This window comes from Cygnus atratus, chromosome 1 (assembly GCF_013377495.2).
Source record: "Cygnus atratus isolate AKBS03 ecotype Queensland, Australia chromosome 1, CAtr_DNAZoo_HiC_assembly, whole genome shotgun sequence".
In the NCBI taxonomy this organism is placed as follows: Eukaryota; Metazoa; Chordata; class Aves; order Anseriformes; family Anatidae; genus Cygnus; species Cygnus atratus.
The window spans coordinates 65832299-65856171 of record NC_066362.1 but is presented as its reverse complement, the minus strand read 5'-3'; the positions used below and the strand labels follow the sequence as shown (position 1 = coordinate 65856171).

At 40.7% G+C, this 23873-nt stretch overlaps 1 protein-coding gene across 4 annotated transcripts in view; it reads right to left on the bottom strand.

Annotated features, from left to right (window-relative positions):
- Positions 1–23873, bottom strand: part of CACNA1C (calcium voltage-gated channel subunit alpha1 C) — a 478980-nt gene that overhangs the window by 110481 nt on the left and 344626 nt on the right. For all 4 annotated transcript variants that reach the window (XM_035550684.1, XM_035550685.1, XM_035550683.1 and 1 more), the window contains exon 10: positions 3546–3636. In XM_035550684.1, coding sequence (XP_035406577.1) covers positions 3546–3636 — 91 coding nt within the window. The remainder of the gene's footprint in view (positions 1–3545; positions 3637–23873) is intronic.

Here is a 23873-nt window from a genome sequence, read left to right as displayed (position 1 = left end):
TCTCAAGCAGATCTTTCTGTCATCCACAGACCAAGCCTTTCAAAGCTCTACAGCTTTTTATACAAACAAAAAGAACAGCCAGTAATTCTAAGTTATCTTCACTGAAAATGCTTTTTCTTTCAGTCGCCTAGATACTTTTTATCATGAGCCCATTCCAAAGGCAAGGTCAGCCTGTAACCATGGTGGTGGTGGCAGTGCTGGGGTGGTTAAATGCCCTAGCAGCCTGATGCCACTAAATAAATAAATGTATTACCTTTGATTTGAAATCTCCCTGTTGCTTCAATCATGTCTGGTTGCAACTTGCCCAGTGCAGTCTCTGCCCTCTGGGAAAAAATGTGTTTAGAGCGACAATGGGGACTCATGGCCACTAGGTGATTTTAGCAGGCTGGTAAATATGAAGACTCGTCTGCAATACATGAAACTCAACAACTGAACAAAAAACTTGTCTAGCCATTTCAACTGTAAAAACAAATTCCAGAGGGCAGATGACTGCTCAAAAGTCCAGGCCTAGACTTCAACTAGAGTAAATCAGGATGGCATGACCATAGTTGTTAACACTTACTGAAAGTCACTAGTACTACATGAGGAACTTATTTGAAAAATTCAACTGACTTCTGCATGAACTATTCTTATCCTTAAGTGACCCTGAAGAATTATTGGAAGCACTGGGCCAAATTCTAATGCTCTGAGTCAGGTTCCATTGAAGTTACATACTATTCAAACCAATTCTGAAATCCTTACTTACATTTTATACGTTCCAGCAAGGATATTGACCTGTGAGAGGTTTAAATGAAGGCTCAGTGAGAAGAGGAGGACATAATAGTTCTTGAAACCAGGAAAGCTGATTTCTCTGTCCACCTGACTGTGTGATACGTGAAACAAGCAAGATAGAGAGGAGTCCAAGCCTTAGAGTGCTAGGCACATCTGAATATACCCACAACTGCAGAATTTGGAACTCCACAAGTTTACAAAATCAGAAAGCATTGAAGAAATTTGTATTTAATTCCAGACTTTCAAATACAACGATAGTCATTCATTTTCCTGGTTGAAGGCTCCCATCCATCTCTGAGAGATGAAAAGCAATCTCAGTAAGGCCTTGAGGATCTTGAAGGTCCTTGGGTAAGGAGTAAAAAAAAACCCAAACAAACACAAAAACAAAAAACAAAACTCACCCTTCTCAATAACAGACTTCAATTTCCCTACTATGCACCACCCATTTTCAATGGAAGTGGAAAGTGGCAAGGAAACTGTTTATCTCCCTGAATCTTACACGTCCTGCTCTGGTGAAACAGGGTGCTGTTTTAAGATTTACAACACAGGAAGAAGAAATGAAGTTCTGTTTTCCTGTCATCTTTCTATGTTCTCTTCCCCAAAATGTATCAGACATAGCTACCCCTTCTCCTAATAATGTGGGCATGGTGATCACTGTGCCAGACCACAGTACTGTTATTTTCCTGTGGACATGTTGGACTGTTTTAAGTAAACTCCATTCTAAATCATGATTACATTTAGAGTTGGGTTAAACTTCAGCTCTCTTGGCCATATTCCAGCTAAGGTAATTATGTTCTGCATGCCAAAAATCCCCATACAGTTCTGGTGCAAAACAAGCTACCCTTCTTCTACATCTCCTTGTACACTCGTGTCCTTTCTCCTTAAGCTTTTAAACACCTGTCACATTTTACCCTGAAGGTGGCTGAACTCTAACACTATGAAAATAATCCTTGTGTGTACAGCTCATAAAGTGTTTTAGGATCCTTTGGGATTAAGGGCATTAAATGAATGCAAACTGTAATATTAAAAATATATGCAACTTTATAGTAACAGTTGACATTGTTGTTGGCACTGTGTAGCACCAGGGGACCCATTGTGTTAGGAAGTGTAACTGCAGAATAGAGATGGTTCTCCAAATTAGATCCAGCTGGAAGATGTGGTCACATATCCAGCTACTGCTTCCTACAGAGTGACAAGAGCACAGGCATCTCAGTGGGGTGCTAAAGGGAGCGTTACAACTGCCTTAGTGCTGTCAGTAGACCTAGCCTGGCTCCTTCAGAAAAAAGTTCCTAATCTAAACTATAATGCCAGACTCAGCATGTACACAACAGCAGACAGGTGAAGGAAAGCTGTCACAATTTCTTCTGGGGTTTGTAAGTCACTGGCTGACACTTCCAGAAAAGCAGATTGAATTTATATTTCACATATCACATCGTGTAATGCAGATAAGAACCCCTCCTCTTCAGTTTGTAGAGGAGAAGGCCAGGGGTGTGCGTGGGAGACACAATCAAAGTTTATGAAGTCATGAAAGTGATAGATAAGCTGAATGAAGAACTGTTGATCACCGGATCTCACAGTATAAGAAGGAAAGGGCATTGACTGAAAGTGGCAGTAGATCAGCTTAAAACAGATACACTAAAGTACTTGTCTACACAGCAGGTAGTGAGCTTCTGGAAACTTGTTGCCACAGGAGATTGTGAGGGCAGGCAGCATTAGCAGTTTCAGATAAATCCATGGCTGACAGGTCCATAGATCGCTGCTAAAGGCAAAAAGAAGTGTGCCCTCTAAGATCTCTAATATGATAAGCATGAATTCAGAAGCAGTAAAAGCTGAATGAAAGGCAGGAATTGATCAGGCTTGCATACTTGCCCCCCTGTCACTGTCAGGACTTGAACATTGGAACATATCAAAAATAGTATTTTGGCATCAGTATTTCTTATGTCCTTATGTTCACCAATTAATCAACACTGAAGGGCTCAAAGTACACCCAAGGACAGGACAGAGTCCCAGAATACTCCAGAAGAGTGCTTTGTCCATTTTTCAAGGAAATTTTGGGAGATTAACATATTTCCCTGCAGCATAAGGTCCATTCTTGTTCAAGTCACGCAAAAAGCAAGAAAGCATTCCTCTTGTCTGTTCTTGCTCTCTGTGGTGTTAAAAAATGCACCATAAAATATAAATGTCTTCTATAACTGCTATCTCATGTTCTTGAGCATGTCTATTAACAACAATGGTGTGATTTTGAGGAGGCATTATTCCCTCCCCAGTGATGCATTTCTTTGTCACTATGATGTTGTGTTCAGCACTTAAAGGGTGTAATTCAGCTGAAGGATGAGAGTTACCATATGTGTATTTCTATTACAAGATACCATAAAGTGTAGAGGAATCATTAGTGAAATTAAAATATACCAGTCAATTCCACTGCTTGGTCTGTATATTCTGGATTTGATTATCCATCACTAAAGATAAATTTTAAATTAAGAACATTTATCCATCAGTTCTTCTTTTAGCTACTACGCAAAACCGGCTCTTCTTATTTTGGGAATTCTATGATTTATTTGTATCTATGTAATCCCAGAGGCTCTCCACTAATGTCCGGAGTGAGTTTACATTGCAATTAAGATAAGAAGTGGGATCAACAGATCGTCTCCATCCTCTCCTTTCACCCATACTGTGGTGTACTCCCCCTTAAAGAGACTGACATTTGCCTTGGCTTTAAACCCACCAAGCTCAATCCAGCACCTACATACATATAACTGCGTATATGTACTCACGCTAGCCTAGCACCGCAGTTTTCGCCTTCAATATCTGCTCCAGGGACGTTGTCTGTGTTCACGGACTCGGTCTCACTGGTGGGCATGCTCACTGTAAGAGTCAAAGGGAAGAAAAAGAGAGGGTTGGCCATTAGAACCTGACACATCTATTAATGAATCACATCAGTGAAGGAACTGGTGTAATGAAAAGACCCTCAGCTGCAGCTCCTGAGGATTAGCTGATCAAGTCTGCTGCCTCCCTGCACAGGCCAGGCTGGGCAGGTAGACTTTAGGAACATACATAGGTTACTCGAAAGCTAAAGGAAGGGGAAGAGACAGCTGCTTATTTTCTTTCTGAGTTGGCTTCTGGAAATGTTATGAATGAGAACCACTGAAAATTAGAGAACCTTCAAAACCAAGAAAGAAGCTTTTGCTTGATTCAGTGAATGCTTAAGATGATTCCCCTTTATTTGCAACCAGCCCAGCCACCTTAATGCCCTCCCCAATCTCCTGTGGAGAGGAGTGCAAATAAAAAGTACCAGTGTGCTAGATGTTCAAAAGCCTTCTGTTAGCCTGATAGCAAGTACCACAAATAATACTGATGGCTCATCTATCATATACTACCAAGATGTGTTTTAGCCCTACAGTTACAAACTGGGCCTATAGGGATAAGAGGGAAATTCAGACTCCGACTCTTTCAGACATTATCAGCAAAGGAACTAATTAATATGGACTGTGGCAGAGATTTCATGTTGACACCCATCAACCAAGACCTGGAAAGAATTTCCCACACTTTTGCGGAAATGTCATGGAATAGCCGTCAAATGAAAGCAACCTTAGCCATCAAATGAAATGAATGCAAACCTACTTCTTCTGAATTCGAGGAGGTGTTATCTTCTCTTATGAAACCTTAATATTTTATTTGCTTCTGTTGATCACAAAGATTCATGGTTTCCATTCCATGAATTGCTCCCAGCTCCTATATGAGCTTTAATAACTCCTTTCATATACAAACATTCAACTTAAGGTAGAAGAAAAGAAAGGATAGGATACAATGTGTCCTCTTCCCTTCCCTCCTTTTTTTTTTAAATTTTACAGAAGTATACGGAAAATGTTGCTTCAAACTGAATAATGGAGGAGTTAGATCTCTCAGATGCCCAACAGGACTGCAAAACATGACCTGCACTGGATGTCTATCTCAGATGAGATTTGACAGCATGCACTATTAGCTGTTGGAGAGGCTTCTAATAGCTTGTCAAAACAGGTTACTCATTAATAAGAAAATATCTATTTTGGGGTCAATGGTGCAAAAAGAGACAAAACAGAATAAATATGCTCTGCATTCCAATTGGACAGATGTTTAATGAGCCATGGGTGCAGGTCTTCTTTCAGAAACTAGAAAGATATCAGAAGGTTCTTCCAAAGATCTAAGAAATCCCTGGGTTTCTGCTTTGAAAGCATTATGGTAGAAAAGCCCCTCAAAATCTTTTCTTCACCCCATCCCAATGATGCAAGTGCTTCCGATGTGTATCTTTGGAAATCTAAAGCTCTTGTACAGTTTTCTGTAGGAACACAGCCCATAGGAAATAATGGTCTCTCTACCACTCTTGACATCATGAAATACTGTACTCTAATGGTGCTCATTTCTTTGCAAAGATTAGATGTTTTAATAAAATTATCTGTTCAGAAGGATGAATTAAGAAATCAACTGAATTAATATTTTGATGCACATGGAAGAGTCAAGTAAACTGTAAGAAAAAATGACATTCGTAATTCAAATTTTCAGTCCAGATTAAGCCCTTCAGAGAAAAAAAAAAAACAAACACTGATATTTAGCAAGTCATCTTTGAAGATGAGGTAAAGCACTTTCAAGACATATTTGAGCTTATTTGCAAATGGAAAACAATCTTGAAGACATTAGCAAGAGATTGATTTGCAGAACAGCTTATTATCTTGAGTGCATGAAGAGGACACTGCACAAGCAATAGAAAAAGCAAGGCACGCACATGCAGAAGTATACAAAGATACATTATGTGTCAGTCTGCATAGAGACATATAGACACACATACAGACAAATATACACAGTGTGGACACAAATTGCAGTCGAACATTACCATGGGTTTCTGTGGAGTGACTAAACCAAGCAAACTTTCCTTTCTTCTTATCAGGCAAGCCAGACGGAGTGCTTCCTTTCACAGACAAGATGGTCAGTGTCAAGTACCAGGAACAAGACATCAATAGAGAACATGCAGCCAGTGACAGGCAAAAGAAAAAAACAAGGAACTCAGCTTGCACATGACATCCACTTCTGTCTGAAAACTTCATCATGTGAATTAAAAGTACAAAATCAAAAACAAAAGTATACGGAAGTAAAAAATATTATAACAGATCATTGGAGGATAATGTTCCCTTGCTTTCTGCTATTTTTTAAATTTGTCTTCTGAGAACATGAAGTGGCAGAATTTAAGTTTATACGTCAAATCCTTTTTCCAGTGATATCAATGGCAAAACTCTTCTTGTTTGACTGCGTGACCTACTGAAATCAGTGAGACTAAGGCAGTCACAATTTGTCCCAAAGTTATCCCCTGATCCTTATTAGACTAGCCTATTTTTGAATGATATGTCTTTTTTTTTTTTTCCTAAACTTTTTCAATATCAAGAAACTCTTGCAAAACTGATGGAGCTGCTAACGGAAAGTAGTTGGAATAATCACATTTCTCTGTCTTTTCCCATTTGTAGAGATTAACAACCTTCAAGCACTCAGATTTACCGTGCCTTACTCAAACTAGGACATACCTCAGCTATGCCTCATGATTTCCATTTGAGTTTACATTTGGCATTTACCCTCCGATGTTCTTCTGCTGCATGGCTTTTCATGGCATTACTTAATGTTGATCCTCTGCTTATTATGTATGCATGGAGGTCCTCAGCCCACACATATCAGAGGTGTATGTGCAAAGGTGTCACAGAGCATACTTTGCACTTCCCTAATCCTACTGCTGTGGAAGGCCAAATTAAGGCGAGGGATACAGGTCCAGTGACACACAGGCTGAAGAGCCACCTCCTGTGGTTTGAGCTAGCTCACTGGCATTAACTCCCAGGCACTTCCTACACTGCACTGATGGAAAATGTTAAGGACAATAAAAAGTATTAAGGTATCGCATATAAGAAGAATGATGGCCTAGAAGTTAAAGGTCATGACAGACAGTAGACTAGGACTGTATTCTCAAATGTGATATGCTCTCAGCAGGGCAATCACTAATTTTCTGTGGCACCTCACTTCATCTTCAAAATCAGGGGATAATCATGTGCAGAGCTGCTGTGAGGTTCATTCAGGCCAGCTAACAAATCCTAGAAACAAAAGATGCTGCAGAAGATGTGTGTATAAACTAGGGCTGAATATGAGATGAAGTAAACCAAATACTGCCTATATGGCTTTCTTACCTGATTCAGTTCTCAGGGACACAGACCTTCTGCCTGCACCCTAGCTCCAGCACAGAAACAAGGCAGGCATTTTTTGCAGTCAGGGTAATAAATTACTGCAACCATGTACCGAGAATGCTGGTGGTGAATCTACCACAGGAATGTTTTAATCAGGAAGAGATGTTTTTCTAAATGGTGGGCTCTAGTCCAGACCAGAGTTATGTTCAGGCTCATACTATACAGACTATGCCATCTCAATGGCCACTTCCTCCTTGTAATTTTGGAAGCTGAGACAAAAGCAAGAGAGAGATAAATGCATATTTCCTCCTACCTGGGCGCAAATGATTCAGGGGGAGAAATCCTGGTGCCTTTCCTCCTTTCCCATGAAGTATGCACTCTGACAGAAGTGGTTCCCTGTCATCTTCAAAAATCCTATTGCTTGTACCCAGATCAGAGGTCCCCATAGGGCTGGGTTCTACCAGACGCAGAGGACATATTGTTTCTGTGTGGGACCCCACCTCCCTGGCCTTCAAGCAGACCAACAGATCTTCCATCTACCACATGCTTTGCATTGCAGGCACTTCGGTGTCCAAACCGCAGCACAGACACTATCCCTGTGCATGTGATTCAATTGTCCACCTAACACCTGAGGGTATTAGGTTAACATCTAAATGCCTATGTCATACATAGGCGACTCCTTGGCACAAGTGAGAGCAAGTTGTTAAAGGAGTGAGACGACATTTTCACTGGGCAGTTTGCCTTTGCCTGGCTGCACCAGGAATAGCAGTGCAGCTAACAGGGCAGTGAGCACAAATTGTGGGCAGCCTGCTCCAACCAAACCAGAACAGTGAACTGCTACCAACAGCACAGGAACAGGTCCCATAGAAGATATTATGCACTTCCTTGGGGCAAAACACAGCGGCTTTGCTTACATGGCAATCTTTTTTTTTGGATTTATCCTTAGTCATCACATCCATAATTCTCTCTGGTTGATGAAATCTATTAATTACACATTCTCAAAGTTGTATAGCAATTTCTTTTTAAAGGGAAGTGAAACAACCTTTTAAAGGCATGAAAGTATTTCATGGTTTCAACAGAATGCAAACCTTAAGGACCAGTATGTTTTATACTTTACAGTCACTTCTGAAATGTTTGCACTTCTTACATCTCTCCACAGTGTGGCTCATCTCTGAATACAGAATTTTCCTCCTGGACTGCCTAAACTCTGATTTCATTTTACTTACATAGCGTTCCTGCAGCAACTGAAGTAGCAAAGGCTATCTAGCTGCTTCCTTAAAAATAAATCTGAGATATGCTTCATGTTGTGTTAATTCTAGCTCTGAGACCCAGCAGACAGAAGTAAGGACAAAGAGTCCGCAGTCTGTGACTGGCTAGATAGACAGATGTGCAAGACCCTTTGAGAGCCTCTGTTCCATGTCACTGGCATCAAGCTTTGATACCAGCTCTCCACTTGCACTAACATATGTCCCTCCTCCAACCAGTGCCCTGTGGACATGCAATAAATTATTAGATGGCAGGTTGCCAAGAGACAGCCAAACACTCAAGCAGAAAGCTAGCACAAGCAAGTACCCTTCTCTGTAGCCCTGAAACTTTTTTTTTGCTTTACACACTTAGATAATATATGCTCCCAGTTCAGGAATATCACTACCACTGATGCATATTGCTTTTATGGCACTTTTGTTATCTTGCCAGTGGAAGTAATTTTAATATTCAGATTTAGCTCCATGGATTATAATGTTGCCACGCTTTCTTGTTGCTGAATCTGACTTTAATGAACCTCACTGTGAGAACTTAAGACACAGAGAAGATGAAGCCTGGGCAAAGGGTGTCAAGTTCCACAAACATCGATGAAGCATATACTTTTCTCAGGTTTTAATGGGACACACTACTAAATGACTTTGCAGACTTGGTCATTAGTTTTAGAACTGGATATGTTGGAGGCTATTCACTTTGCCTGACTTCACATCTCTGATTTAGCTGTTTGAGTTAAGCTCCAGAGGCAGAGAGGTTTCTATCACAGGTTTTCTGAATGGCTCACTGATGGCTCCCTCAAGCACATGGACAGGCTGGACGTTTACAGTAGGCCCCTAGTTAGGTACCTGACCAAAACCAGTGTGATTACTCAACAGTGTGTTCATCCATATTCAAAAAGACTTGCTGTGGGTTTTCGGATTAAGAAAAGGAACAATATACTTGACTGTGTATTCTGATATGTTCACCTGGACTACAATTTCCTCAACTCTCTAATTTCTGCTGGTATTGAGTGACATTGTGAAATATCGACCTAAATCACCCCTTTTGCCCGTGTTGGTATTTGAAGTCAGATGGACCTGATGTTACTTTTTTGTGTCACCTTGCTCATGTGATCAAGCCTTTCTACATATCTGTTCAGTTTCTCTGAAATGGGGATTGTAATTCTGCTCTCACCTTGCAAACCTCTCTGAGATCTGCAGATGAAACACATTACAATAGGTGCTAAGTACTATAGTTATTACTGATGCTAATGTCTCCCAAGTGGGACACTGCAGTACTATAAAGCAAATCTAAAGAGCAAAGAAGTCCTGTGAATTCTCCAGCTGAGATTTAAGATTTCTCTTTTCTATCAAGCACAACAAGAATAAATTGCAATATGCAGGCTGCTTCCTTTAACAGAATGTGCATCAAGTGAATGACTTTGTCTCCAGTAAGAACCTTGCTTCCTGTGGTGCCTCTCATGCCCGTCATTTCATGAATGAGTTTATGGGCAGCTGTCAGAATATCAATTGACTCTTTTTTTTTTTTTTTGGTGGAGAGTTCTCATTTTAATTAATATGTGAATATTGTCTAGCTTTCCTCTTCTCATTGCCTGTTTGGAAATGCTATACTCATTCATCATATTTATTAATTTAAATTAGATACAGCATTTATTCTGATACATGCATACAGTGTCTTGGGAACAATCCGTGAGTATGTTCTTAAATGGAAGCAGCATGCAGAGAATAAACTGTGCAGAGGCAAATGAATAATTTTCTCTAGATCTCTTCCTGATTTTTTGACTGGGGAACATTTTGGGGGTTTCTGTTTTGAAAAGAAGCTCTGCAATAGGAAGGCTTCTACAAGAGAAGAGGAAAGGGAACTTAAACTATCTGTAGGAACTTGGTGGTTACACACCTCCCAAAGACAGACAGAATGCATCAGTGAATCTAGCACAAAAAAAAAGAATCCAGAAAAATTGTGAAAATGCTTTCAAAATCCTTATGGAGGGCTCAGAGGTCAATGCCCATACAGACGGTATTATACACACAGTACTACATAAATATATGCAATACATACACTTTCAATAACCTAATTTTGGGTTACATACAAATGACTGCAATTAGAAGGAGAGAGCTTGAGTTGCAGTTTCACACAAGGTCAAATTGAGGATAGCAACAAAGAGCCATAGAGCATCTGTCAGTTGCATCTGCTTCAATCAAAAACAGAGAGGCTTTTGGTAAAAAGACCTTTACACCAGCAAACCAGCAGCAAAGGTGGAGCAGCTAGTGTGTAGTAACAGGGTTTGTCATTACAATCATAAAAGCAGGCTGAGAAGACTAATGCAGTGTAGCACAGGTTACCGACTTGAGCAGAAGTAGGAACATTGCCAATACTGAGATGGAGTATTGTACGTCCAACATTTCACTTACATATACATTATGCATTTTATAATAAATTGCAATATCTATCTTTCATATAAAGAGACTTGCTTTCTCATGTTCTCCTCTCCTGGAGTGTCACCACAGGCACATATACATCCCATGATGTTGAGGGGATGCAGTCATGGGCTAAGTGAATTTATACCATACACAAAGAAGAACGGGAGACGGAGATCTGTATCAGCTGTGCAGGCATGTGATTAACAGATCTGTCATTAACACATGCAGATTACTGCGCACATATGAATGCATTACCTTGCCACTACTTAATTTTCCTGAGACTTATTTTAGTACAACAAACACCCCAGCTACCTTAAACAGCTGCCATTTCTTTCTACTTTTTTACAGTAATATTGACAGTAATACACAGCTCTCCACAAATATTTGTTCATTTCAGCCATCGAGTGGAATGCACATTATGCACAAGACACATAATGAGCACAAGTGAACTTCTGGCCCTGACGAGAGGTGGCCTTGCAAGTCTCTGACATGCTCTGTTCTGTATTTGAAAGGAAAAACTTAAAATCCTCTTTGCTCTTCGCTGCATGGAGGGCAGGGGTTATTTTTGCATAACTGTGGTATCTCAAATGTCTCAGAAGCACAGGATGTAGGACCTTTCAGAAAGGAGTCTAACTCTCTGTTAAAAAGGGCAAAATGAGCAGTTTCCCTGGGTAACAGCTTGTTCTGCTGAGCTAACATCTGAGTCTGCATTAGGAGCCCATTCACTGTTCTGCAGAGTTTCTGCCTGCAAGGGCTGTGGAAGTAACCTGCTTAATCCCTGTGGCTGAGGAAGGACAGATGGGCCAGGTCACAGGGTGACCAGAACAGATCTTCTACCAGAGGTACCAGAAGATTCTGGTACCAGAATCAGATTCTGGTACCAGATTCAGAATCAGAAGGTACCAGAACACATTCTGCTACCAGAACAGATCTTCAAAGATGTTTCTCTCCTAAATCTGGGTGCTCCAATGACATCCTAAACTTGTTTTCTTTTTTGATAAATGTCTTGTATTGTTTGTCTCACTAGGAACAACACCTAATGTGCCAAAGTGCAAGGCATTCACTTGCCAGGATATGGTTTATAGCCTAAGTTTCTGGTGTCAGTCTAATACTCTAGTTCCCTATAGACTTCTGGAGCCATTAATTAAAAAAAAATAATTAAAAAAAAAAAAAGAAAAAAGAGAGGGAGAGAGAAGAAAAAAGGAACTGAGGCAACTGAGGATATATAACTCTTTCAATGATGAAAGAGTTTTGATTTGAAGAGTATTTTTTGGTGGTGAACAAATTACAACAGCACATTCTGAATGGTTCTGCAAGATCTCTCTCATTCTTTAAAATTTTTTTACAAAAGAAGTTGGGACAAGCAGCAGCACCATCAAATGTTCTTGATTCTACGCCATAAATGATACAAGGACACAAGAAGCAGGAGCATCTCACTTGAAAATCAAAACGATTCTAGTATTGCAGTGTGGTCTGGCAGCCATCTAAGAAATGGGTGCATGAGAGCTACTATCACACTAGGTGTTGGAAAGTGATACAAAGACTGATGAAACAAAACAAATAAAATAATTAACCACAAAGAAAGTGCCCTCAAGACAGTATAATCAACTGAAAAAATAAAATCCCTCCCCCTTTGATCACTTTTGTTCGTCTAATAATCACACAGGTACTTATATTTTGCTCACTAGCATTGTTATAAATGAAAATTATCAGCACATGAGCTTCAAGAACAAATGTGGTTTTAAGGCAGGTCATGTGTTTCCTTAAATTTCTGTGCATGGGGGAACTTTTGCATCTGCCCATCCACACAAACATACACCTGGGTGGTGAATCAGTAACTTTGATGAGGATCTCTACTTCAGCAAAAGCATCTTTGTTCTTTCAGTTCACAGCCCTGTCTTCCCTGCAGAGTCAGGGAGAAGCAAAAAAATTACTGAAGCTAGTTCTCACCTGATCTGCTTAGGTCATCAGAAACTCTCTGGGGAGCGCTGCTCACCACCTCGATTGCTAAGCTTCAAAGTGGCTGAGATGCAGCTCTAGCTGTTTTATGACATCCCTGTCTGGCACCAGCCGTTCCAAGGTGGGTGACACCTGAAGACTCAGCAAGTGGCCTACACTTCGTGAGCCAGAGCACATAAGATGATGTGTCAGGACAGCGGCGACTGTATTTGTGTTTGGATGGTTCAGTGGGTCAGGGGCTCACAACGCAAATCTTTCCCCAGGGAGCTCCCACACCCTGCAGCCAGGAAGCTTAGGCAGGGATTGTGCCTGGGCTGAGCCAACGGGGAGGAAGGTGTCTCTGAGGACCACCTCCTGCAGAAGGAGGAAACTACGCCCCTGGAGGCTGGCCCTTGTTGGCAGAATATCACACAAATAAAAAGGAAAAGTGAACGTGGGGGGCAAATTTTATTATTTCAAAGGACAGGCAGGGCAGCTGGGCAGAAGCCGGGTCATAGGTGAAGAAGCTGTGGGAAAGAACAACAGTGACTGAATATTTCATCTGAAATACTGCTCTGCGAGCTGGAAGAGTAGCGTATGCTTATTGCATGATGGAAGGCATAATTTAGGAGTGACTTACTTAAAATATTTGAGCATTAATATTACCAAACTTAGAGAACAGCAAGGCCTCATCCATCTGAGCAGTCTCATTGCACATGCAACACCTGAGACAGATTAACTCTCAGCAAGTGCAGGCATTTTCTAATAGCTGTATTCACGTGGGATGTGTAAGAAGGCTCCTGGGTGATGCATTCCTGATGGTAAACGATCAAGCAATTCAGTTCACTGATCAACAGGTATGGTAACACACACATTAGGTATAGGTCACTTTCAAGCCAGGGCTGTGTGAAAGCGCTGGATCCTTGGAATTGTACTCATGGATCACACTGGACAGATTCTATTCAGCTCCACGATCTGAAATGGAAATCACCTCTTCTATTACAAAATGCACATAAAAATCTGTTTTTAACCCCCGGTCTGTTACATTTCTTCTGTCTTCTGTGCCTAGTAAATAAAATGCTTGTGATTTTGTGTGCTTCTCCTGCATGTGGTGTTCTTTCAGACACTTTTGCTAACATAATGACTAGTCTGATACTAGACACTATTATCACAATATCATGAGTCAGAAGCATGAGACATGCTAGCTGGGCAGGCTGTGTGTTACTGTGCAGCCAGGAGAAAATCAAAGAATTCAAGTTAAAGAGTTTTGCCCTTAAAATCAGCTTGTCAAACCTGTAATTAAAGCTTTTACACCTCTTGAGTAAGGCATTGAGAATAGGTCAATTACCCCAATTCAAAGAAACAGGCAGTTTATAGTGGCCTTGAAATAATAGATTCTTAGTTTGCAAATACTTCTAGCATGCAGGAGAGCGAGGGACTGATAACAACAGCTTGAGTTAAGCTTAGTGTGGGCAGGTGTTATGCAAGCTTCCCTCACACAGCTGTGTTAAAACAAGTCATTCGTGACCTGGCATAGCCCTGTTATTCTGCTTCTGGTTCTTCAAACAGCTAGATAATACACTTACATTTTGATCAGCACATCTGTGAGGATCCATGCAGCTCTGCCACTGCAGCCTTGCTCTGATGTTTAACCCTTTTGCTACTTCAGCCTCTGGGTTTTAATGCAGTTGATAACACCACCATTCTGATCTCCAGTGACACCTGTATATATATACCTAACCTTGGGCCCCCTGCAGACCTCCACAGTTTGCACTTAGAGGGACACATCTGACTGCAGCCCTTCCTCAAGCAGACAAGGAGAAGCATGCACCATGCTGTGGCTTGTGAACTGCGTGAATGGAAATAAGGATGCGAGCAGCACTACAAACACCCATGGGCCCTTAAGCTGAATTGGAATGTAGGCCTCAAGATTTGAAAGGCCAGTTGTCTAATCTGTTGACTTATCTCCACAATCCTGCTAACTGAAGAGCTGCTGTAATCAGCAGGCAGACTCAGTGCCACAGCTATTTTCAGTTCAGTTCCCCAGTTGGAAACATTTTCCTTCCCCCGCCACCTCTACAGGCTTGATGTTGTTTATGAGATAACTGGAATGGAGAGACCAGCTTTTCTTCCCAGAAGCAAGTACAACCAGAGATTTTTACCCTATTAGCAGACTGTACTGGAGCAGATGGGAAGTTTCTCACCCAGTAAGTAGAAGTGAGCGGTCACAAAGCGAGAGTGTGACTACTCCTCTGTCAGAGCTGTACCTGTACAAGGGTCCTGCTGCAAGCTTTCCAGGCTTCCCACCAAAGCACTGAGAAACGCTAGGTGCCACTCACAACTGTCAATCCTCAGCTGTGCCAGCACTGGCTATCAATTGGGTAACGTACACACTAGCTCAGCTATGTAATGTCACCCAGCCTCCTTGTCTCTGTGCTCTGCTGCAGGAAGATCACAGCATCACAGACCGTCTGTCAGCTGCAGCTCATCGTGCTGCTCTACTGCACTGCCATCACAACAGCAGGGTCAGCTTTCGAACCCTACTTGCATTTAAAGCAAAATATTACTAATTTTGTCTTTTTTTTTTTTTTTTTGTGGGTCCATTTAAGGAAGCAATGGACTGCTCGAGCTATCTTGCAGTTGGGGTAGGGAAGGTGGAGGATACAACAATTTCCCCGTGAGAGCTTTGCTAACAACGCCCCTCCTGCCTCTCTCCACCTGTCCTGGCATCTCAGAGGTTTTCCAGTTCCATCCCACATAGCTCTTGGTCTGGGCCAAGGAACACAAGGTCTGGACCTCAGTAATTATCTTCCTGTACATATATCTTCAAGCTATAATACAAAACTCAAAAGGAAAGAAAAAGACAGGTAGATAGTTCCAATGAATATGAACTTCGACCCTGAGGAAAAAAGCTCATAGCAGAACAGCTTCTGCTACAGTTGGTCCTACCACATTCTTCTCTCTACCAAAAACACTTTTAGGATGTCAAGCTTACAAGATCCATACTGAAGTTTCTAGCAGTACTAACTTTTTTCACATATGTCATTGGACAAACCACACTCAGTGCTTATCAGGCTCTGGATGGCATTTTTTATGTCCCACCTCATATATGCCATATTTTATCTGCTGGTCTACAGTGAAAGTCTCGGGTACCATGAAGTGCCTAAAGTGGCATTCCCTTCTGTACCAGCTTTGCTTTCCTGTTTAAAAAAAATAAATATAGGAATTATAATACCACCTTTTGTCTGTTCAGACTGTAAGCTCTTGGAGCCAAAGCTGTCTTTGATTTGTGTACATACACCTAAATTTTATTTGTGTATATAAGGTGTCAGGCGTACTGTAGCTCTGATGTCATCTGGCACTGATGTAATACAACTAATTCTCATCCCCAACAGTTGTTCCTAACTCCAAACACATGCTCCCTCTCCCTCTGCCATCATTACTAAATGTCTCAGCCTCTCTCCTGACAGTTTGTTATATCACATTGAGGAGTCCTTGGGGTTTCAGCTGCTATCAGTCCTGCTCACTAATGCTTTTTCTCAATGAAGAAGGCTACATCTGTGATGATAACATTTTTTTTCAAATGTTCATCACTGGTCTTTCTCACTGTCTTCAGCAGGAAATGCTGAATACTCCACAGTTTGGAAAACCATTCTATAAGTGTCCTTATAAAAATTTAAGGGCATGTTTTAGGCCTCTACTTAAAAAATTGGCCTTGCTCTACATGTATGCAGTTTGGGGGGTTTGTGATATTTCTTAAAATCTTCTGTAGAAATCCTGGCACTGAATGCCTTCTATATCTCTCTAACTGTGGGAAATAAAGCACATACAATCTGTCACAAGGTATGGTGATGGCAGTTTTCTCATAGATGGTCTCCTTTAATGTCCCTTCATGAGAACTGGAATCCCAGTGTCAGTGGATGAATCTTGACAGCTTCCAGAAGTGCTTCCTAACAGGGCAGTTGGAGATTAATTTATTTGCACAAAGGTGTCTTCCCCAGCTATATAAACAATGGATTCCCTCTAAACCCATACCTTTAAAGAGATATTTCTCTGTAACACATTAGTACTAAAGAGGATTCCCACATCAACGTAAGTCTTTCTTCCAGCAGGAAAAACAGAGGTGTTATCTCACCAAACACTCTTTGCTAGGGAAATAGCTTTTATAGCAGATAAACTTAATGCCCTATCAACATTAATGCCAGCCTCTATATACTGTAGCTGGTCACACATCACTGCTCTAGCAGTACTCAGCGTAACATTGTGCTCCAGGCTACAAGAATCAGGGAAGGGAGAAAAACTGAAGTTGAACAACATTAGCCAGATCTTCAGTTGCAAGACAGCAGAGCACATGGATATCACCACAAAACTTCTTCAGTCACAGAGGATCTGACAGGAAGAGCTTTATCCCAGGCATGAACTACAGCAGCCTGGCAGCTTATCTAGTTTATGTAACTTTTGATAGTGTAAGGGAATAAGAAGAAAAATTGAGCCTACAGGCAGAAATTTGCACAGTTTTGGACATTACTCTCCACATTGCCCTCCCTTCTTCCACACAACAGTGGCAGCAGCAACACAAAAGATTTGTTAGCTGCTCCTGGCGGTAGATTTCACTCAAGGAGCTGGCTGCTGGGGTCAGTCGCGTACCTGAATTTGCCCTAGCTCCCACAGACTGAAGAGTTACTCCGCTCTACTTTCTGGAAATGCTTTTCCTGCTTTGCCAAACAATACCAGGCCTTCTGATATTACGTTGGAACAAATTACTTCAGAATTATAGACCGTAATGCTGGCCATAGCTTTCTCCTGAGGCTTCCTGAATACCAGCAGCTTTCTTCTATTTGCTCTCCATTCAAAGGCAACAATTTGTCTTCTCCATACTGTGCTTTGACATAAAATGCAGGCTTGAGCTAAATTGCTTCTACATTACATTTGCTTAGATGGGATTTACCTACCCTCAGCAGTAACTATCAGCAGAGAAGGAAGGGGAAGAAGGATTTCAAACAGTTGCTTGCTTTTTGTTTTATGATCAAAGCTTTCTTTCAGTCAGAAAGGGAGAAAGAGAAACTGGGAAGTTGCAAAATCTGCAGAACTATGAACCTAAATGTTGCTTTTTCATAAAAGCTGGGTTGTTACATTGTACTACCAATTAAAAACAAACCTGTTGATTAACTTATTTATAGACTGAACAATCCATTCTTTCAGGGAAACAAGAAAAGTGTGTCTACTACAGTGATTAATATGACTACAGTGATTTCCCAAAGAAGGGAAATAGTTCAAAACCACCCTGATCAAATCTGTAAATGCCTTATATGATACGATACAAGGTCAAAATTCTGGTATAAAGGGCTGAGCAGTGCTATGAGAGACTGGCACTGGCACTGAGAGGGTCGGTGACCTTCAGAACATCATTTAGCCTTTCTGGGACTTTTTCTCTTAACTAGATGAAGCAGGCCAGAATGTTTTCCTCTCTCCAAACCTGCATACGTATTTTAAGGAATCAATCTAGTAGATGAAACATTTCTAGACAGAGCTTAAAAGCAAAGTTTTAATTTCACTTCGTTCAGCAAACTAATCTTGTTCTTCTTTTTAAGTTTCTCCTTTCTCCTTTTGGAAATGGTGAGGAAGACAAAACAATTAAGGATAAAGGCTCTACAGCTTCCTTGCTTTGTCACTGGAGAAAAAGAAGAAAAAAAAAAAAAAGGCAAGCAACATGTGAAGACAGTCAGTAGGGAACTCTACTCCCAGTTTTTTTTTTTTTTTTTCCCAATAGGGAAAAAGTCAAATGTTGACATCCTAGTTTTGGTGACATTGATGAAACATGGAGCAAAAGTGAAAGTAAAGTCACCCTAATATATATACATACATATATATATATTACTTTTAAATGGCAACATTACCTTGTGTCATTTAGAGGGCTGAATAGGTAGCTACCACACTACCTCACTACGGAGTCACTACGGAGTCTCACAATGTCTTCTCATTCTTTTGTGATATCTGTCATTTCTCCATTTCAGGATATAAAAGTTTGTCTGGGCGTGACCCCATATTTCCATATACAGAGCTGTGGAATCAAAATGCTAGTAATGACAGTGGGTCAAATTCATGACAGATACAAAGGCATTTTAGCCAGTGGAATTATGCACTGGGCAAACAGTACTATCTGGACTATCAAGTCTTGTAAGTGACTTCAGATATGAAGTATCTCATGTTCTCCCTTTGGTGGATGACAGTTACGAAACAGTAGAGCCATGTGTGAGCATACACAAGCCTCTGGTGCATCACTACCTAATATTAGGCATTATTCTCTAGTGTTGACACTTGCCTGTTTTGTTACTGACCTCAAATAAAACAGGTTAGGACCCAAGTCCTTTTTGCCTTACCCAGGCAAAATCCCCAGCAACTCCAGTAAGATTTTTGCCCAAGGACCGCGGGAGTGATTCAGCCTCGTGTGAGAACTAATGTCCCAGAAACTTTTTCTAGGCAGCATGCTAATTATAGACTACAGCTTGACATCTGAAGCACAAACCCATGCATCATTTTGCAACCTGAGCTTCTCTTTCCACACAACAAAGCTGACTTATCATTTAACAAGGCCTTTTAGCAAGTGTGTGCAAACTGTAGTAGTATTTGTATTAAGAGCAATGTTTGAGCTACTCTAAAAGATGGCGAGGTACAAAAATACCACATGGACTGTTTTCTACAGTGCATGCTTTGGGCACAGCACACAGCTGGGAGCTGCTGTCACTCATACCCAAGCAAATCACGGTTTTGGACCTCTGCAGCTGAGTATATGGGGCTTTTTTTGTTTTTGTTTTTCTAGGAGAATAAAATTTGTGCAAACACCAGAAAACACTTCTTTTGTCCTCGTCTCCAGGTGAAAAAGAATAAATCTATCACAGCTGCTAAACTCCTTGTGAAACACTTATCAGGTACCCTTGTGAAATACCCACAATTGTTGGCACTTCATCTAATCTTTTCCTAGTTACCAGATGATTATTTTCCGCATCAGTGGACAATGATAAAACAAGATGACACTGTGCTTTCTGCCTCTTTAGATGAGGTTTTGACAGATAATAAATCATTTTACAACACTGACTTTTATTTCCTTGCATTTATGCATGGAAAGCAAAATGCAACCAGGTTGTATGACACAAGTCAAATCACCAACTGGTTTAGGAGTAACTAAACTGATAAAGGTTTCACTTTCCAGACTGTGCCTCTTACAGTTTTTGCTAAGATGATCTTAAATCCCAAGTAAGCACCCTGTGTTTTTTTTTAACTACTTTTTGATAACAGGCAAAAAATACTCTCAAATATCAAGCTGTACATGCCTGTTAAGGAGTGGTTGCCCATGTCCTTCCATGTGTATGTGAGATACACTGGGACAAATTCTGTAGGTGAAACTAGAATAAATCAAGGTGAACTGAATTACTGTCAACAGACAACTTCAGGTGTTTCAAGTGTGTTCTGGTTAAACAAGACATAAAAATTAACTCAGCACACCACCTTTTTGCTTGTAGAGTAAGAAGACACGAGTTTAAAAGGCAACAATGATCAAGATTGAATTTAAAATAAGTATCTTGTAAATATACTCCCTCTCATTTTCCGCTCTGAATCTTCCATGTTAATTCCTTAACTGTGCAATTCCCCATTAAATTTCATCATAGAAAGCAGACTAAGAATTTTTTAGGCCACCCTGAAATTTTACCCTGTAACCAGATCTCTGAAAATCCTGTTATGTGCTTTCTGCCTCAGACATTATCCCACAGTACCATGCTATTTTTCAGGCTGAAAGTAATAAGCCACTTCCTTGTCAGTACACTAAGCACAAGATTCAAAACCCACAGAGCAAGCTGACATATGAAATTACTAAATGTGAAATTTGAACAACTTGGTGTTCTTTTATCTTGGTATCCTGACTAGATCCGTAGACAAAACTCACCCTAGCCAACAGCTTCAAACCACAATATTTTCCAAAGGGCTGCATAGGATTTAGTGAGAACTTTCACTAAAGTCAATGGGACTTATTTAGTACATAGCCTCACTGAAATCAGTAGAGTCCCCTTATAGTTTAAAAGTTGACTTTGTAAAAGGAAGTCAAGTCAATAGGAATTGGATAGATAAATCCTAAAAAGCCTCAACTTTTAGAGTAAGGTGTTCATACTTTTATCCCTGTTATGTAGTAGAGTCAAACTACTATTGGAGCTCTTGGGAATAAAACCCTGTTTGGGCTGAAATTACTGAGGCTGCTATTTCTAGAGTTCTCAATTTTTATTTTATTTTATTTTATTTTTTTCCTGTTTGAACCACCAGCTCTCCTGTTCTCTGTATTTCTGGCCCAAATTTCAGAAGCACAAAGTCTTTCTGTGAAACACACAGATTTTCCAAATGTTCTAATTGTCCATAAGCTCCCAATTTTTTCTAAAAAGTTTTCCTTTGCAGCTGAAAACTTTGTCCCTGTTTCAAAATCATTTTCACCTAGGGAAGACTCTCACAAGTCTGAGATTAAATTCTGCCTAGTCATGACAACATAATGCTGTTCACAAGAAACAGTGATTGTAGGCGTAAGACAAAATCTGTGGTCCACCTAAAAATTAGGCTGCAGCTGATTCCTTAGAGGCAGTGAACTCAGATGTTAACAAATATTTCCAAAGGTCACCAAGACGTTGCAATAACTGCTCTGAAAGTGAAAACTGATATTATTTCTTTTTTAACAGACTACTTTTTACATATTTTAGAACCTGTCTGTATTTCTGTACTTTTTTTTTGCCTTCCATTGTACATTTTCTATTTCCACTTTAGCTGAGGCATAAATCTGAATGTGCAGTCAAGCCTCCCTCCCCTATACCTTTCATTATTTAATGTACTCTCTGAAGTATTGCTATATGTTTTGATAGGCAACATACCGCCTAGCACTGTTTTTACTGCTGAGTTACATGAAAACCTGATTATCTACAGCCATCAGTCCCATTGAAATAGAGCCCTGGAGTATGATTAGACTTTGAACTGTTGTAGGGTAAGCTACTTGCAAATCAGCCCTTAAATTTGCAGTACCACCTTGGATATGACTTAACTAGAAGAATGAGTTGTCTTGAATCACAGAATGGCTTTGTTATCAGACCCGAGGCCAGGCAGTGAGCTGTTACTACTAGAGATTCTCTTGATGTTAATGTGGACATGCTCACATTGCAGGCAGCAGCACCAAATAGGACTGAAGCACAGGAAAACAAAGGGAGTGCAAAATCTGAGCAATCAGAAACATCAAATTACTTCTCCCTGCCCATTCACAGCTTTTTACTGACCCTGATGCAGTCAATGGGAATTTTGCCAATTAACTTCAATAGGAGGAAAATCTGGGTTGGATTGAGGTTTCCTGTTTCTGCCCACAACAACACAGATGCATTCCAGACCACTCTTCGGAAGAATAAAAAAGGGCAAATTCCCAGTTACTGTGACAACAGAAGGGGTGATTCTCTTCACTATCATGTAATTTTGAAATTCAGTATCTGCTTTGTGCCATGACGTGTTTCTCTCCTCTGTCAAATTAACGTTTTCTTCCCTTGCAGAAGGCCCATCAGGGAAAGAGCATAGAAGAAAACCATCAACACAAACAACCCCTAGACGCCTTTTGACATTTCCCACCTCATATCTTCCAAAATGGAAAAATCATGTTTTTAAATAACAAGGAAAAACTGCCTTAAACATGCACTTCCCAAAACACAGAGGATGAATTCAGACTGAACTGTGAATGCTCCTCAATGAATGCGAGAGGCGACCGGTATTAAACTGCCTCAGAAGAACGCTAAGGCCACTGCTATGGAGCACATCAGCTGAAGGCTGCACAGATTGTCCAACCCTGGCTACATTTATCTTCTTTTCTCATCCTTTCTTCCACAAGGGCTCTTGCTGCTGTAGTACTTGGGCTTGTCGACCATTTCATTAAGGGCTGTAAACACCCAATGAGACTTGGGTCAAGGTTTGACCGCTTCAGGAAAGCTGTGGAATATACAATATACAACTGATGATGCCCAAAAGACTGGCACAGGCAGTCAAACCAAAGGGGATGCAAGTGCAATTCTCTTCCCTTCTGCCTCATGTTCTCTGTCTTACAGGAGGCATGTTGACAGGCAGGCAGTCAGTCTTCTTTACAGAGAAAGAAGACAGCGAAACCTGGCTCCGCAGCCAAGGGCAGAGAAGAGACTGGAAACATATGTTCTCTGTGTCTGGGATGATCCAGTTTAGGTAGCCTACCTGGGCCAGAGCCCAGATGGTGTAAACTGCTGATTCTCAGAGTTGCAGATTTACATTAGCTGAGACTCTAATTTAGTAAGTATATATTAAAATGCTGAACTCATACAATATTATTTATTAAAAAACAACAACCAAAACCTGCATACAGCTTCCAAGGGGAAATTGAGGAAGTGAAAACTAACATGACTTCTTTAAAGTAATGGTGTAATTCACTGGCTGGAACCCAGATCTGCTGAGCATCAGTGTGATATAACTGAAACAAACCTTTCCAGTATGTTGAACTAAAACAACCACTTTAGGAGTACCGAACTGCCCTATGTACTTCAGTGAAATGTTATTTGAAATGTTCAGGGCTGATACCTCAAAAGTCAACACTGTTAATTAATTCATCACTGAACAAAGTGTGTTGGGAAGGGGCAGAAGCACTCTGCTGTGGACCTCAGGACATTATACCAGAAAGAGAAGGCAGTGAGCTTTGAAGAAAACTCGAGAGAGAACCACACTGAAGCTGTATGTGAGGCATCTGTGCTCCTTCAGCAAGAGCTAAACACAAGAAGACAAGGAAGACATTGGAGCCTCAGCAATGCAAAACCAAGAAGCTCAGCATGGTTAGTAGGTGTGATTCAGATAGGCTAAGGGCAATCAGGCCAGATAGATTCCTGAGGTCATTTACAACCATGTCTGAAATGCTGTGCCATCTGTCCTTTATAGTTGGAGCATGTTCTGTAGATGGTAGTTGGAAGAGAACTAATACCAATCCTGAAGTCCAACCCCTACTGGTGATTGATGGCTGGCATGAATGCCAAAACATTCAACACAGTAGAAAACACACACACACAAATAAAAACAATACCTTATCACTTATGGCACTTTTTCTATGGCGTTATCTTAAACAGAAGCCATTAAAGAAAAGACCTCTATTTCTATTTGATTTGTTACACAGTGCTCCTTCACCTTATTTGCTAGCAGATCCATCAGCCCCCAAGAGCAGCACAACTTGAATGCGATTAAGCTTCAGGAGAGCAGATAGGCCTTTTCAGTG